At 37.7% G+C, this 19,043-nt stretch overlaps 1 protein-coding gene across 1 annotated transcript in view; it reads right to left on the bottom strand.

Moving 5' to 3' along the window:
- Window positions 1-2,239: 2,239 nt before the first annotated feature.
- The window catches only part of LOC128646976 (carbonic anhydrase 15-like), a 32,023-nt gene continuing 15,219 nt past the window's right edge, over window positions 2,240-19,043 (bottom strand). The window contains exons 5-9 of the mRNA XM_053699788.1: window positions 18,849-19,009; window positions 6,325-6,417; window positions 6,169-6,235; window positions 3,643-3,809; window positions 2,240-2,446 (exon numbers count right to left, since the gene is read on the bottom strand). Of these exons, the coding sequence (XP_053555763.1) occupies window positions 2,240-2,446; window positions 3,643-3,809; window positions 6,169-6,235; window positions 6,325-6,417; window positions 18,849-19,009 (695 nt within the window). The remainder of the gene's footprint in view (window positions 2,447-3,642; window positions 3,810-6,168; window positions 6,236-6,324; window positions 6,418-18,848; window positions 19,010-19,043) is intronic.

The following is a 19,043-nucleotide window of genomic DNA, read 5'->3' as shown; positions in this document are numbered from 1 at the left end:
TCCTTGTATATTGTATATTGGAGCTAATGATCCTTCCATAGATCCCATTAAAATTTATGTCACATAAGATTTGTTTGGGGGCAGCAGATTTCTCAGTGCCTAGGGCAGGATAAAAACTAAATAAACCACTGCTAATTCCATATGGCCTTGATGTATTTAATAACTTGGAATGGGTTTGTAATATTAAATAATGTTAACTTTATTGATTAAAAAAGTAAATAAATAAATAAAATGTTTAAAAAACTAAAACATATTGGTCATGCAATAACTGTTGCCATGGTTTGTAAAAACATGTCCTGCACACTTCCTGCTTTTACAACAAGCTTTATTTAGACTAGGGCAGTAAACATAAAATATAGGCTCATCATTTGTGTCTCATGTATGGTGACTTGAAATTAGCAGGACCAGGTAGGACTGTGGGGTTCTCTTGATTGTATATAATCAGTACAAAATCAGGAATGGTTCTCCTAAAACCATTGGTTTTTTTAGGGTTAGATTTCAAAATAGGCTTAGACCAGGGGTTTTCAAATCTGTCATCTGTCCTCCCTAACAGGCCAGATTTTCAGGATATCAACTGGAGAACAGGTAGAATAATCAACTGATTAATAATCATGGTTATTAAAGGGACAATAAAGTCAAAATTAAACTTTCATTATTCAGACAGAAAATTAAATTGTAAACAACTTTCCATTATACTTCTATTATTTAATTTGCTTTGTTCGCTTGGTACCCTTTGTTGAAAAGCATACCTAGGTGGGCTCAGGAGCAGCAAAGCATTACTGTGAGTTAGCAGCTGATGGCAGCACATATATGCCTCTTGTGATTAGCTCATTTGATGTGTTCAGCTAACTTCCAGAAGTGCATTGTTGTCCCTTCAAGGAAGAGAATTAAGCACATTTGATGATAGAAGTAAATTGAATAGTTGTTTAAAATTGTATTTTATATCTGAATCATGAAGGAATACATTTAGGTTTCATGTCCCTTTAACCTGCTCCCACCCAAAGTAATCCTTAAAATCAAGCCTGTTATGGAGGCCTGAGTACTTAGACTATGCTTGGTTTCTTCATACGGTAGGGGAACAGCTGGGTAAGGTTTATTAGGACACTTTATTTCAATGCAAAGTTTTTTTTTTATATAATGCAATAAGATCCTGAATGCATATTATCAGGAAAGGAGCAATGTGCCCTCCTCATTTTAGAATATTTAGCTAAATGAATTTATTTATTTTAAAGGGACAGTCTACCATAGAATTGTTATTGTTTTAAAAGATAGATAATCCCTTTATTACCCATTGCCCAGTTTTGCATAACCAACACAGTTATATTAATACACTTTTAACCTCTGTGATTACCTTGTATCTAGGAACCTTCTTCCAGCCCCCTGATCACATGACTGTGACTGTTTATTATCTATTGTCTTAAATTTAGCATTGTTTTGTGCTAAATCTAAAATAACTTTCTGTGCCTGAACACAGTGTTAATCTATATGGCCCACATGTACTTTCTGTCTCTTTGTGTTGAAAAGAGATTTAAAAAGCATGTGATAAGAGGCAGCCCTCAAAGGCTTAGAAATTAGCATATGAGCCTACCTATGTTTAGTTTAAACTAATACCAAGAGAAAAAAAAGCAAATTTTTCATGATAAAAGTAAATTGGAAAGTTGATTAAAATTAAAGGTCATATTTGAATAATGAAAGTTTAATTTATACTAGACTGTCTCTTTAAACAGAAGTCCCAGGCAGTTATGGGTATCTGTCTAATGTAAGGCAATCTCTTGATTTCAAATAATCAGGATAGGCTTATATAATGCAGGGTTACTAATGAATTAGATCACTTGTAGATCATGGATGAAGGCACAGAGGTTGTTTGTTTATATAATTTATCATTAGGACACGTCAATCAGTGCTGGAGTTCTACTTAGAGGCATCTGCTGACTACAGATTAGCAGCAAATGATGGCTGTATCTTAAATGTGAGGCATATTCTTCACTGTGATTGTCATAACGCAGAATGAAGATGCCTTTAAAAAAAAAGTGTTACATGCATAAAAGGTGGCTTGTATACACCTTATTATCATTAGAAAAGGGAATTTAAATTTGAGTTTTAGGGAGGTCTGCAGTGGAAGATCACCAAACACATTCACTTAGTCCCATTTATTATTTGGTGTCAGACATGTCCATTCTGTGCTATAAAGTATGCCAGACTGACTGTGGGACTTTGCAGTAAAATGACAGCAATCACCTTAAAGGTACAGTAAGCTATATGTGGTGAGGCTCAGATGTAAAGTAAAAACTGAGAAACATATGGTATTAGAGTGATTCACAGTAGCATTCTGGGAAGCCCAGACCAAGCGACCCTTGAGTGGTTGTGGAGGTCTAAAGTTGTCCCTTATTTTGAGCAGAGTTTCTCCTTGGGCTGTGAAGTGAGCTGTGTCTGTGAAGACTCGAAGCTGCAAAGGCATAAAATCATAATTAAAGGAACGCTACATACTGTATAATTGAATAAATTACAAATACACAATAAAAATACGAGGTGATAGTGCTTAATTTGCTAGAAAATATTCTATTGCTCATTTCAAATTCAAAGTTAATCCAATTTTGCCTCCCACTTTATCACGTAGAAGTATATTGGAAAGTTGTTTTTTCTTTTTTGTTAATTGCATGCTCTGTGTAAATCATGAAACTTTAATTTTGACTTTAGTGGCCCTTTTATAATTACTTAAAAAGAAAAAGATAATTTATTCTTACAAATGGATCCAACTGAGATAATTTTTGTCTTCCTTTTCTATGGCATTCCAATTCCAATTCATTACAAGCACTGTTGTTTAAATAATTAAAGGGACACTGTACCCAAAAAAATTCTTTCGTGATTCAGAAAGAGCATGCAATTTTAAGCAACTTTCTAATTTACTCCTATTATCAATTTTTCTTCGTTCTCTTGCTATCTTTATATGAAAAAGAAGGCAGCTAAGCTTTTTTCTTGGTTCAGCACTCCGGACAGCAGTTTTTGATTGGTGGATGAATTTATCCACCAATCAGCAAGGACAACCTAGGTTGTTCACAAAAAATGGGCCGGCATCTAAACTTACATTCTTGTATTTCAAATAAAGATACCAAGAGAATAAAGAACATTTGATAATAGGAGTAAATTAGAAAGTTGCTTAAAATTGCATGCTCTATCTGAATCACGAAAGAAAATTTTTGGGTACAGTGTCCCTTTAAGGCACCCAAATTACAAAGGTGACTAATCTTTAAAGGAATATGAAAGACAGAATTAAAGGGACAGTCAAGTCAAAATCAAACGTTCATGATTCAGAAAGGGCATACAACTTTCCAATTTACTTTTATAATCAAATGTGCTTTGTTCTCTTGATATTCTTTGTTGAAAGCTAAAGCTAGCTCAAACTTATTTCTAAGCTGTGAAAGGCTGCATCTTATCTCAGTGCATTGTCACAGTTTTTCACAGTTAAACAGTGCTAGTTCATGTGTGCCATATAGATAATATTGTGCTCACTCCTGTGGAGTTATTTATCAGTCAGCACTGATTGGCTAAAATGCATGTCTGTCAAAAAAACTGTGATAAGGGGGCAGCCTACAGAGGCTTAGATACATATACAACATACATGTATTGGAATGTTCTACCAACCTGTTCTTGGCTGATTGTTACTGGATGCTCAAAAACTGTCCAGATTACAGCCTCAGAGCAGTCTGGGGTTGTAAGTGATCCTTGGTAGCGGTAATATTTAGAGAGCTGTTCACGAGGTGGTAGGAGTGTCTCCAGTGGGAAGGTGGAAGCCAAATCTATATAGTTACCTGAAATGTAAATATCAGAGTGAAGTAAAAGGAAACAAAAAACAGAGATAACAGGAGCCCCAAAGGCCTAAACAATGAAATAGAAAAGATACGTAAAAAATAGCAAAGTAGGCAAGCAAATTGTGCAAGATTTAGAATGAAAAAGATAAAGGGACAGTCTACTACATAATGTTTATTGATTAAAAGGGATAGATTATGCCTTTACTACCCTATCCCCAGTTTTTTCACAGCCAACATTGTTATATTAATATACTTCATTACCTTTATACCTCTGTTTCTAAGCCTCTGCAGGCTGCCTTTATCTCAGAGCATTTTTATAGCTTTTCACAGCAAGACACTGCTTGTTTATGTGTGCCATATAGATAACATTGTGCTTACTTCCGTGGAGCTATTTATGAGTCAGCACTAATTATCTAAAATTCAAGTCTTTACATAGCACTGAGATAAGGGGGCAGTCAGTAGAGGCTTAGATAGAAGGTAAGCACAGAGGTAACAAGAATATTAATATAAGCATGTTGGTTGTACAAAACTGGGGAGTGGGTAATAAAGGGATTATCTATCTTTTTAAACAATAAAACATTTTGGAGTAGACTGTCCCTTTAATGTTTTTTTTTTTTCCACCAGAGTGAATTAAAACCCTACAAGTTAATTGGTCTTCTAGGTCAGTGATTTTTAACCTTTTTTTTGCCGTGGCACACTTTTTTACATTAAAAAATCCTGTGGCACACCACCATCCCAAAATTTAAAAAAAATCACACATTGTAGCCTAATACAGCATATATATATATATACACATACACACAAACACACACATACTGTATGTATTGTGCTGTTATGCCATGCCTCCTACAAACTACCCCTGCACTGGGAGTAAAAAACAAGCAAAGTTTAAAAAATATGTCTGCCGTGGCACACCTGAGCATCTCTCACGGCACACTGGTTGAAAAACACTGTTCTAGGTAAAGACAATTTCATTTTGATGTTCAAGCTGCAAGTACTTTTTAACTCTTAGCAGTCTTTACAATCTAAGCAGTAAAATTGTTCTAGCACCATTTTTATCACTGCCTAGATCTTGCTCACATTTGTTGCCTTTACACATTGTTTTTATTTAAGTGTTCAAAGTAAAATGTGGTGCTCCTGAACTACAAAATCTGAGGCTAATTTCATTACAAGTAATTTCATTACAAGTATGGCAGTGAGTTTCCGAAAATTGCGACCATAGTGAATTAGCAAAGCATATTAGTTCGGTTCATTTGATATCAGCAGCAAATCTCTGTAAAGCAACAGCATAACACTGAGCAGAGTAATAGTAATAAGTACAGCTACTTTCAGCGAAAATATTGCGGATAAATCAAATGTATAAGGGTCAATTTATCTCAAGTGGTCCAACATAGCTTGCTTGACCATTTTACATTTTTCTATATTTTTTTTTAGTAATTACCTCTTTATATTGGTATTGCAAAACTATCAGTTTTTAAATTTTATTTTACTTGGTTTAATCACGGCGGCCATCTTTGTGTCATGGTGCATAAATATACAGGCCACCTCAATATCTCAGCTCAGGATGATCCTATCTCCTTGAAACAAAAACCGATGTCTGGAGCACATTATAAGAAACATGTCCATATACATATAAACATTTTGCACATTCTTGTTCCATAGACTTAAAACTTAAGTCCTAATGTAATGATCAAGATAATAATAATAATACTAATAATGTAATGACCAAGATAATGGGAAGCGTTTGGGTCCTTTTTTAAGGGGATACCTAATTAAGTATAGTGTGCATGGAGAACATTTCAGGTTTGAGACTTCTCTTATTTTTTTCATATGGGGCGAGAAAATGTAATGTTTTATATTCCCCCTCTGCTGAATATCTCTGGTGGGGGACCATAATGAATATTAATTATCTAGTAATCTCAGTGAATAAAGGCCCTCAATGATTAGGTTGAGCATTACAAAGTTAAATACTTCTCTGCACTGATACGGATATATCAGCTTACCATACCTAAAAACACTATTTACACCACTACCATTAAGTAGTCCCATCTAGTCACAGATGTGTAATGTTATTATAGGATTTATATGTGAATCTATGAAGATAGACTAAAACAACCTTACACATGTATGTGTTACATACAGCCATGTTGGTTACATTCCAGCTCTGTGTGTTGCTAATAGCTACAAAGTGTTAAATCATCACAGTAAGTTTTACTAGCAGCCACAAGGGTTTAATCACAGCTCTACATGCTGCTAGCAGCCAAGGTATTTAAATCATTGCTCTATGTGTTACTAACAGAAACAGAGGGTTACATATTTTTTAGTACCCACAAACACAATTGAAACATAATTTAGTTACCTTCCAAAGTTACGTTCTTCATAGCAGTCACCAGGGTGTTATAATATGGGTTATCATTCTTCCCCACCTGAGGAAAGAGAGGCTGGTATATTAAAAGCCCAAGCAAAAAACAGTAACCCTAAAAGTGACGCCCTAAACCCATAATATAATACTTACAGTAAACAGGATGCCAAGCACGGCCAGGCCCTGGGGGTCCTTCTTTGCTTCTGCAATGCTTCTGTACTTGGCATTTATATGAACAATATGTAGCTAAAGAAAGGAAAAAACAAAACAAGGCAATACTTATTTTGTCCTAATTTAGGCTATTGTTGCTGCAAGAGGGGTAGTTATTTAGATGAGGATACAATTAAATTGATTATTATTTTATAATATTTTTAGGTCAGCTAATTGGCCCTTCTTGAAGACAATATCCACTAAGATAGATATTTTGCTATAAGATTTTCTCTTATTACACATTTATGAAGAAGAATAAAACTGACCATTAAAGTATCTGATAAAATAGACTAATCCAACCTCTAGACTTAGTCTTTAATTTGAATATTATGCCAACTAAAAGAACTCAAAACTATAGCATGATTTCCTAGATATGGACAAAGAGCCAGAGGAGCAATCCAAAGTTGGTTGGAGAGCCATATTAAAGTTTCACCCCAAAAATAAGAGCTCCTTTTTAGTGATCCAATATAAGGTTATTAACTGTATCAAAAAAGTTTTTTAACTAGTATTTGGTGCATATAGTGATACAAGTGTAATAGGACTACCATATAGGAGGTCCAACAAAATGAGGTATCTGAAATCTCTATATTTCGAATTACATTTGTTGCATGGAACAGTATTTTTTTTAAACAAGAATATCTACCTATTTCTTGTTAATATGGGAAGCGTAGAAGGTTTGGCCAAATATAAAGTGAAATGTTTTATTTTTTCTCACTTTTAATAAAATGTGTCTATTGTATTAGCACAATATCTACCTTCTGAGTAATAAAATCTCTAAGGGCTGGGGGCGGAGCCGGCTGCTGACATGAGTGCAGCATAGCTCCGGTGCTCCGCCGCAAAAGTCCTCTATCCTGTACTCCACACTGGCCATTCAGCCTCCTAAACTCTCTTAACTTGCTGGAGTAATATCCCTCAATCACCCCAGCCACCTGAGGGGAATATTGCAGCCCTTTTGTGATCCCTCACGGCAGTACACCCACGGCCCAGATAGGCTGCAACTATAGCCTCGTCGGACTTCTTGTAAGTCCCGCAGGTCTCCATCCTGCTAATTCGCCTCTGAAGAGGCATCACAACCTCTGCCATCAGCCTTATCAGCAAAAGGACCGCCATCCAGGCACAGCTGATCCGCTCCACACTCTACCACTACCTGGCCCGGCTGCAAATCTAGACCGAGGATTGGGCCTAGCGTGGGCTGCACCACAGACCTTGTCCCATCGGACATGCTCCCACAGGTTGGAGACTATTCTCAACCCCAAGATCCCACCTATCAAAGGGCATCCACCTAAGGAAAGGGCACAGCAGATCCAGCCTTTGTTCCCCAGACGATCCGGGACTCTGCCACAACTTCAGGCCGGGGATTAGGCCTAGCTAAGACCGAAACCTGGCAAATGGTAAGCAGTTTCCAGTACAGGGCTCATTTCGTCCACACTATAGTGTGACCCTTATTTAACCTGCCTCTTAACTGCTGGCCTACTCTTGGGGTGTATTAAGTTTTTTCAAGCCCCCTTTTTGACAGACTTTACCACCACAACCTTAAGCCAGGCCTGGTCCTTTATCCCTATAACTATTATTTCCTTGGCCTAACCTGTGTTACATCCCCTACGCCAGAACCTGTGTGCAGACTTCCTGACCTTATTTGCGACCCTGCAAATTACAACGTCTAAACCACAAGCAATCAAGAAGCAAATACCTATATCCTATTAAACATATTACTATTTTCCTGTCCCTAGAGCCACTACGAAGTTCCACGTCTATACTGAGTGTTTCTAAATACCACGCAACTCAGTTTCTTACTTGTGGCTGCTCATCCAGAGGGTTGGCAGATCCTGCTACTTGGATCTTTCTTTACCAAGACACGTATCCTCTGACACGTCCCCCTACCATCTACCATGGCCTCCAGACGGCTCTCTAAACAAGATAAATTACCGAAACCCACTACAGGTAAACCCCTTACAATGTCCTCTTTTTTACAATGCCCTGAGACAGCAGACACCTCTCCTACTAACCATAAATCGAGAGATAAAGCCACAGCTGCTCCCATACTAGATCAACAGCCTTACAGATCTCAAACAGAGGAGATACATCTCTTAGCTGCTATTATACAAAATCTACCTTCAAAACAAGATATTGCGGACATTGTTCGCGTTTGTATAAGAGAGGAACTGGTGGAAATGACATCCACACACTAGGTTTCCAGGTGGTCTCCTTAAAAACCAACCAAGATACCATCAAGGAGGATATTTATCACCTGACAGACCAGCTCACTTCCCAACAAGAAACCATCTTATTGCTTCAAGACAAACTTGAAGACCTAGAGAATCATAGTAGGCATAAACACCTACGAATCACAGGAGTTCCTGAGTCTATACTACCCAGAGACTTTCCAGTTTACCTTCAAGCTTTATTCCAACACATAAAGGATCCCTCTTTTCCTGCAGAAATACTCTGGGTCAGAGCAAATAGAACCCTAAGACCCAAGCCGCCAGAGTCTGCCCCCCCAAGAGACATCGTGATCCGTTTTAAGAACTTTCAGGAGAAGGAAATGCTCCTAAACTAATACCAAAAGAAGCAACCGGTCAGATTTTGAGGAAATGTCCTACAGTTTTTTTCAGGATCTGTCAACCAAAACCCTACAAAGAAGGAAGGAATTCTCACCACTCACCATCTTATTAAGGAACAAAAAGGTACCTTACAGATGGGGATTCCCGACACACATCTGGACTATTAAGGACAGCACTCACCTTATCTGCAAATTGCCAGAGGACATTCCTAATTTTTGCTCCATGCTTGGACTCGACCCCCCCTCAGAGACTCCCCCACTTCTCCATACTTCAGCCTCCACCCCCAAGAGATCTGGCAAGCCATCCGAATCATGGCATACTGTCGCAACAAAGAAAGACAAACTATCCGATGCCTTATCACGTAGACATGATGTCCCTAGTCCGACTTCTTCGACCTGCTCCACTTGAGGACACTGTCCTCTGCATTCACCAGAGTCTTGGACATAATTTCTGTTTCTTGGACGGTATGGCCCCCAAGATGGACAAGTAATTACATTGGAGAATGTACTTTACACTATTTTTTCGTTTAACTATGGTTTACTTGCAACTGAAACCTGTCACTCATGTTTAGCTAATCCCCTCCCCCCTTAACCATATTTCTGCATCTCTCCCTATTCCCTTTTTCCCCTTGGCCAGGATGTACTACTCAAGTTGCCACTAACATCTCTAAATTCAAATGAAAAGGGGCTTATGGCGATATTACCCCATATTCACTCTCATTTATGCCCTATAATAGGAAGAGAGTTTTTTTTTTCTTGTTGTTCATTTGTTGTTATAGTTATATTGTTTTTCAATGTTCTATTTTAGGGATTTTGTCTATGCAAGTTTCTCCTTGTTGCAGCACACCCTCCACACATGACATAATTATGACAAAGTGACACATAGCCTTAAGTAATGACGTCTAAACCTATAAACGAAAAACCCACGCATTAACCCTCCTAACCCAAAACGCAAAAGGGTTAAATTCACCCCAGAAACGATCCAAAGCCCTCCTTGACCTAGCCAAGCGAAATATTGGCATACTGCTCTTACAGTAGACACATTTTAGGCGCAACAAAGAACCCAAATACTTCGGCAAAGCCTTCACCACTCACTACCATAGTTCCAACACTTCTAAGAAGGGAGGAGTAAGCATCCTCTTGCATAAATCACTCCCCTTCACACTTATCCACTCTGTAAAAGACCCTGATGGCAGATTCTTGGGTCTAGTTGGTCTTATATACGGTAGGCCTATCACCCTTATTAATGTATATGCCTCAAACTCTAATCAGAGGGGGACTGATTAGAGTTTGAGGCATATACATTAATAAGGGTGATAGGCCTACCGTATATAAGACTTTAACATTCCCTTTCAACCTTCTATTGATAGCTCCATTTCAAACATCAACACCCCTAAAATAGTACTAAACACACTTTGGACAGGAATGAGGAACCTTAACTTGTATGACACTTGGCGTTTCATTCACCATGATAAAAAAGACTACACCTTCTTCTCTCATCCCAACAAAACATATAGCAGAATAGACTATATCCTATCAGACCTATAAGCCCTCGCACTAGTTAAAAGATGTGACATCTCTCCCACTTCCTGGGCTGACCATTCCGCTGTAAAACTCAAACTACTCTGGCACAACACCCCTCTAGCACCATACCAATGGAAACTAGATGATAATTTATTAAACAACCCAGAGGTGATAAATAAACTTTCCACTACAATCAAGGAATACTTTAGATTGAACTCACTCTCCACAGACAACAAATATCCTATTTGGGAGGCACATAAATGTGTACTTAGAGACGAGCTCATCAAAATCAAAGCTCACTTCCAAAAACTACATAGACAAACATACAAAGAACTATCAGATACATTTGCCCACCTAGACTTATCTCATAAAAAATCTCTAACTGACCCTCAACTGACCACTGATCTTCAAAAAGCCAGACAAGCTTTAGATAGTTTCTTACAAATTGAATACCAAGCATTATGAATTAAAACAAACAGCATGTTCTTCTACGAAGGCAATAGGTTTGTAAACTCTTAGCAAGGGCACTGAAAAAGAAAGAAGAAGAAAAAAAAAAAAACATTTACGAAATCCAACACCCCACTTCTTCTTCTACACTTAAAACAACTAAGGATATACTTCAATCTTTTCACAAATATTACTCAACACTTGATAATATTAAAATAAGCACACCGCACACACACCACTTCCAGATCTGACATCCTATGTCATTAACACTCACCTACCCAAATTGTCATCCGATCAGCTCCGAGGCCTCAATGCTCCTATCCCCCAACAAGAGCTACTAACCACCATCAAATCCATGAACAATGGGAAAAGCCCAGGTCCTGACGGGTTCACTGGAAGATACTACCATGCTTTTTTGGCACTACTCTCGCCTCACCTCACACAACTATACAATGAAGTTAATGATAAAAAACCCTTCCAGCAATCTATGTCAGAAGCACATGTTGTGGTTATCCCCAAACCGGGCAAACCAACAACTACTCTGGAAAATGTTTGTCTGATTTCCCTATTGAACACAGACGTTAAGCTGTATGCAAAAACCTTAGCCAATCGTATTAACACCATCTTCCCAACAATTATCCACCTCAACCAGGCAGGCTTTACCCCTCATATGGAAAATAGAGACAATACCATTAAAATTCTCCACTTGATGGAGCACACTAGCAACAACAAAATCCCCTCGGTGTTCATTTCAATGGACGTGAAGAAAACCTTTGGTAATGGTCCTGACAGACTGACCAAATTACTTGGCTATTTTTACGATCCACGCTCATAAGATTTGACTTTGATCATTCTTTTATAGGGAAAAATGTTTCCCTCTACAATGCCCCACAAGCAAAAATTAAACTAAACGGCACCCTGTCCCAGCCCTTCAATATATCCAATGGCACCAGACAGGGCTGCCATGGAAGTTTTAGCTTCCCAGCTAGACATAACACTGCTATTCATGGCTTCAAAATATCTCACTCTGAATATAAAGCCACCCTATACGCTGACAACCTTTTCCTTACACTTACGAAACCCAGTTCATCTATCCCCCCCCCCCTTATTCAAACCTTACATACTTATGGTATTTTCTCCAATTTTAAAATAAACACCACTAAGTCAGAACTTTTACCCATAGAACTAAATAAAGCTGAACTGAGTTCAATACAGACACTAGTCCACTTTCGGACACATCCGCATTCCATCAAATACTTAGGAATTCACATTTCCCCAAAGCTCGACATACTACTCGCTACGAACTTTGACACCGTATTGACTACTACACATACCCTGTTAAGATCTTGGATTAATAAACCTCTTTCCTGGCTAGGCAGAATCAATGCCATCAAGATTACTCTTCTCCCTAAACTACTTTACCTCCTCCAAACCCTCCCAATCCCAATCCCGCAATCATTAATCCTTAAACTCCAAAAAATGCTTTTGTCCTACATATGGCAACACAAAAGACAGCATTACATCCGCCACACTCTAATGCCCAAAGGAGTTGGGTGGTTTGGGGATACCCAATCTCATGCACTACAGACTGGCCACTTTCCTCACCAGGATAATAAACTGGTGTAAACACTCAACCCATAAAGAATGGGTCCTTTTAGAGCATCAATTAACTGACACCTACCATCTTGGTAGCAAATGTTGGTTACCTACGGGGAAGAGAAACCTACCTAAACAACTTCCAGTCATCATTGCTGAAACCTTTAGACTATGGGATACACTCCCTAAACATTACGGTTATATTACCACAATACCCTCCCCACTGACCCCCCTCACTGAGAACTCTGATTCGCCCCACCAGCTAAATACCTTAGCAATCATGACACCTCACGTAACAATTCAATCCCTTGATACACACTACTGCAAAATGGAAAACCCAGACCTCAATCGGAGTTCATTGCCCTCTTAGGCAATGGATATGAAAGCTGGTTACGTTATGGCCAACTTTCACACTTTCTTCTCAAACACCCCAATAGAGCCTTACTCTCACGCAGTTTACACAATTTTGAACATGTGTGTTCTCATGATGTTCAGAATAAAAGCCTCCTTTCCCTCACATATTGTTTACTTCAACAATCCTATGCCACCTCACTCCCCTCATGTACAAAAATGGGAAAGGGAAATCACTAGAACTTTAACTCATAAGGAATGGTTGAAGATTTTCACTTCTATGACCAAATCCTCCCATCCTCCATATACACGCTGAAAATGAACACAAAATTCCTATACAGATGGTACTACACACCTTACCGCCTACATGCCATCCTCCTTGCAATTTCATCTGAGTGCTGGAGGGGTTGCTCCTTAGAAGGCACCCCTACACATATTTGGTGGACCTGCCCAACAGCCCAATCTTTCTGGATGTCTATCAAAATAGAAATCGAAGAGTCCTATCTATTTCAATCGATCTTGACATTTGGTTCTTTCTATTCAATACATTTTCTCAGGTTAAATGCAAACTTCGCCTAGCACTACTGACCATTATGGTAAATTCGGCAAAATGGCTAATCCCAAAGAATTGGAAAGCACAAATCTTCCCACCTATATATGCCTGGAGGGAAATAATTACCCACTCACTCCAACTAGAAAAATACCACTACACACATAACAAACGTTTAGACGATTACTACTCTATCTGCTTCCTTTGGGAAGAATTCACACTCCAAAGGTAGTGGTCCGGACAGACTGACCAAATTACTTTCACCCCCTTCTAAACAGGGACTAACTCTACAATTTAAAACCTCATTCTAAGCCCATTATCCTTAAGGTTGTGTGTCACACATTGTGACAATGCTAAAGGTTGTGCCAAACCTGTTATGTCAATCTCTACCTTTTCAGATAACTACACAAGATGTCATATCACACCTTGTCTCTCTATAACCTTCCCTGCAAGAGACACTTTTGTTGTGTTATCTCATATTGCCCATAATTTTGCATTGTATTTTATTGTTAGGTTACAAATAGTTTTAAAAAGGAAATATACATAAGAGAATGTGCTGTATTTTTGTACACTTATGTTAAAGTCGAGAATTGCTCGACTGAATTTATTGTTCCCTACTTGTATTGTATCTCTTTTCATTGTTTTCAATAAAATGTTTGGAAAAAAAATCTCTAAGGGCTATAGCCTATTTTTGAGGAATGTTTAATCCTTCAGCATTAACAGAACATTCAATTGATTAGACGAGGCACTGGCTCTGCTATTAGAAGTAATTTATTTAGGTAGCAGAGTACTAAAGACTAATATACAAAAAAATTAACACAAAGTGAACCATGAAAGTATGGAAATGATGGACCAATATTATAGAACATCATAGAACAACACAGGTAAAACTTGAAACAAATAACCATAGTATTACCCACATGGTAAAGATCATGTAAACTTACTTAGGGAGTAACAAGATCCCCTATATCGTTTTATAAAAAACTACCAGAAAATAATGTCCCTAAGAGATGTGATGAGGTGAGTTATAAAGGACATTCACATACTAAAACCTAGAAAGTGTACAAAACATAAATAATACATTCTATCAAGCACAATAAGTGCCTATCAAAGTAATAAATAAAAGTGGTAAATAAATGTCACCAGAACATTAAAATATGCCTCACATAAGTATTAAAACTATCATTAAAGGGAATGCAACTGAATACTTACCCGTTGAAGTTGCCAACAATAAACTGGTATCGTTGTTACCTTATGTGGCTAAACAAAAAAAAACAAGTCATGTAGCAGATTTCGCAGGTTGTGAGTCTTTCTCCTCTGTTTTTGCACCATATTCCACTGTGGCCTTTGGCCAAGGGAGCTGAAGAATATGTTATTGGAAACTCCAAAAAAGCACACGTTATTAAGGTGTAACTGACTGAGTTCGGCAACGTGAGGGTTAAAATCTAATCAGGGAAAAGCAATTTATCAATTAAAGGGACAGTCTACACCAAAATGTTTCTTATTTAAAAAGATAGATAATCCCTTTATTACCCATTCCCCATTTTTGCATAACCAACACAGTAATATTAATATACTTTTTACATCTGTGATTACCTTGTATCTAAGCCTTTGCAGACAGCCTCCTTATCTAAGTGCCTTTGACAGACATGCAGTGTAGTCAATCAGTGAAGACTCCTAAATAACTTCACGGGAGTGAGCACAATGTTATCTATATGACACATGTGAACTAGCACAGTCTAACTGTGAAAAACTTTCAAAATGCTCTGAGCTAGGAGGCGGTTTTCAACTGTTTAGAAATCAGTTTGAGCCTAGCTAGGTTTAGCTTTTAAAAAATACCACCAAGGGAACAAAGCAAATTTGATGATAAAAGTACATTGGAAAGTTGTTTAAAATTGCATGCCCTATCTGAATCATGAAAGTTTAATTTTCACTTTACTGTCCCTTTAATCAATTATGTGCATATAAAAAACTTGCCTTGACCCTCACTTCCTATCAGTGATCAAGTGCCCTAGCAGCATGAAACGCGTCTGATGCGAGGGTCAAAATCTAATCAGGGAAAAGCAATTTATCAATTAATCAATTATGTGCATATAAAAAACTTGCCTTGACCCTCACTTCCTATCAGTGATCAAGTGCCCTAGCAGCATGAAACGCGTCTGATGCGAGGGTCAAGGCTCTCATACTGTTGCCTGTTTTTTCCTATGTTTGCTTTTAGGGTGCTGAGCAAGTGCCTTACATGTTTTTAATGGATGCAATAAATATTTGAACTTTTTACTGTGTTCCGGTCTTCTTTGAATACCAGGATTCTACTGTTTCTGGTGCTGAAGAATAGGCATCCATATCATAAGGTGATTTATAAATAAGTGTTGCCACATTGTGCAAAATAAGGCTAGATGGAAGTCCAAGTGGTATTTAATTTCACATTCTTGTAGAATCTTGGTTAAAGGGCAAGCTGCCTTTTGTTTTCAATAGTTACTGGGGAGAGGTCTAGGAAAACTTGGATGTCATGGTCCCAAAAGGGAAGAGAAGACCGTATTCCGGACAATTTCCAGATAGCTTCTTTATCCTTGTAGTTAAGGAATTTAATTATGACATCCCTAGGAGGGGAAGTCAGGGATGGAAGTGCTCAATGTATCTTTTCTATAGAGTGTGCAGAGCGTTAGAGGTTAGCATCTATATGTTTGATATAGATAAATGTGGGTTTAGTATTCCTTGAAATTCGGGCATTTCAGATTTAATGAGGGTCTTCAGTGCTTCAATATCTGATTCAGAAGGAAAAGCAGTTATAGTAGATTGAATCTGTAAAATCTGATCCTGTGGGAGAATCGGGAGGAACTTTTTTTTGTTGCCATATTTTCAGTCTGAGGAGAGGGGTCTTGTTCACTCTTTAGCAGAGTTATGTAGTTGATAAAAAAAAGGAACTCACCGATTGTGTAACTGAGGGCCCTTTTGTAGCTTTCTCAGTTCTAGAGCCTCTAGAATGTTTATTTGTAGCTCTAAAAGAAAGAAGAGTAGGTTGCCGCTTCTTTTATATTTGAGAGCAGAGGTGATGGCGCACCTAGTTATGTAATGAGGGCCATATTTATTGACAATTGAGAATATTTAGGCCCATTTTATTTCAAAATATGCAATTAAGCATACAAGTTTACTTAAAATGTATATGCCTTTGTAAGATAAACAATATTATAAGGATGTTTTAGCATTTGGTGCATTTAAAAATATATTGTAGTGATCACATATACTGCTACAAGAGACAGTTAAAGGGACAGTAAAGTCAAAACTAAACTTTCATGATTCAGATAGGGCATGAAATTTTAAACAACTTTCCAATTTACTTTTATCATCAAATTTGCTTTGTTCCTTTGGTGGTATTTTTGAAAAGCTAAACCTAGCTAGACTCAAACTGATTTCTAAACAGTTGAAAACCGCCTCCTAGCTCAGAGCATTTTGAAAGTTTTTCACAGTTAGACTGTGCTAGTTCACGTGTCATATAGATAACATTGTGCTCACTCCCGTGAAGTTATTTAGGAGTCTTCACTGATTGACTACACTGCATGTCTGTCAAAGGCACTTAGATAAGGAGGCTGTCTGCAAAGGCTTAGATACAAGGTAATCACAGAGGTAAAAAGTATATTAATATAACAGTGTTGGTTATGCAAAAACGGGGAATGGGTAATAAAGGGATTATCTATCTTTTTAAATAAGAACATTTTTGGTGTAGACTGTCCCTTTAATAAGCACAAACTAGGAAGCATAAAGTAGGATGATGCAGTAAAGCAGTTAGGTAGAGATTCCAGTCATTTTATGTCTGCACGGCACCATGAGCCTCCATTTAAAGCCAGAGTAGGAAAAAAAATGTATGAGTCACTTTTCAAAATGTTGGCACAAGTAAAGCAAAAAGGAAAAGTGCACATTGCTGTTGTACTCACTTCAACACTTGCAGAGGTCTTAAACAAGGGAGATTTTGTTTTGTTGCAAGTGTAACAAATACACCCAAATGCTGGTAGTTATGTCTTTTCCTTGTTAATGAAGGAACCATTACTAGGTGAGTGCATATAGTGCTCATTACAATGTGTTGAAAACAAACAGATTTGGAATTGATCGTTTTATTTTATATCCATACTGTGATTTGTTTTGCCTCAGTTTGATAAATACAATCTATTGGCTAAAATAAAGCATGTGACCATATATTAAATAAAATGTGTAATTAGCTTGGCATATGCACACACACCACAGCATGCATCCTTCTGTTGCTGTTTTGGAGGGAACTATTCTTTTAACCTATTAGATTTCTGAAAGGAGCGGAGCACTTCTGTTACAGGTGTCCTTGGCTGCTGAGATAAAGCTGTATTTACATCTGTTCTATGGTATGGTATTTATATTGCAGATACTAATAAAAAAGTTCTTTATTTTTTGTTATTACTTAAATTTGTAGGTATTTGTTTTAGGTATTGCTGCACAACCTTCTGATAAGGTTTAGCGTTAACATTTCAGAGCAAACTATTCGAATAGAATTCAGGAAAATCCTCAGCTGCAAGCACAAAAGAATGAGGAGACATGGGGCTATTAAAAAGTCCACATAGGTATAAGAACTATGGGATGTTAATTATGTTGCATTTGACCTCATTAACATATAACACTAGCCATCCTGCAATGCTTTGTTTTTAATCCCTGCAAAGGGATTAAACACATTGGTAAATTACCACTCACGAGCCACACAAGACTGCTTGTCCTGAGCAGAAACATAGGTATAAGAACTCTAGGATGTTAATTATGTTGCATTAGACCTCATTAACATGTAACGCTTGCCACCCTGCAATGCATTGTGTTTAATCCCTGCAATCGAGTTAAACACATAGATACATTTCCACTCAGGAGCCGCACAGTACTGTTTGCCCTGAGCAGACACAGCCCTGAATGAATGAGCAGTGGTGATTATTGGCACTGCTGATTGGATGATCATCAGTTTTCTATCAGGACCAGCAGTGCTCTGTGTTTTAACCCCTTTGCAATAGCATTGTAGTGTTAGTATTAAAATTACATGGTCTGACGAGTTACAGAAAGTCATTATTTTACTACAATTGTTCTTTAACCTCCAACACACATCTTAAAGAGAAATTAAACACTTTCAAAAAAGAAAATGTATTAAAATCATGATTTTTCATTATGATTTTTTTGGGGAGAGGCAGCCTGGATTCTTGCACTGGGACCCTGACGACTCTACTTACACCTCTGTTCAAAACATTATCTGGTTAATATTTTATTATATTCTACAATACAAACTCACCAATTGCTTTTCATTTTATTTAAAGTAAATATATCTAATAAAAAATAGAACAATATATATTTAACTTTCCCAGATTACACCAGACTGTTAAATACATGTATTGCTTTTGCCATTGTACACAACTGACTGGGAGTTTGGAACCTGGGTACCTCCATGGGATATTGTTTCCCATCCATCGTATGCTCAGATCCATCCCTTGTGGGGCTTCCCCAGTGAAAGTGGAACTGCAAAGCTAGGAATTTGTTTGGAAGACCGGCACCACTTATATTAATATGTCCCAAAATTGGCTCTCCTTCAAGGCTCATCTGGACTGCAGAGAGAAGTTATATCATTTCAGTTATTTT

This window comes from Bombina bombina, chromosome 2, assembly GCF_027579735.1.
Source record: "Bombina bombina isolate aBomBom1 chromosome 2, aBomBom1.pri, whole genome shotgun sequence".
In the NCBI taxonomy this organism is placed as follows: domain Eukaryota; kingdom Metazoa; phylum Chordata; class Amphibia; order Anura; family Bombinatoridae; genus Bombina; species Bombina bombina.
Note: the sequence above shows the minus strand (reverse complement) of the source record. Positions and strands in the feature narration are given on the sequence as shown.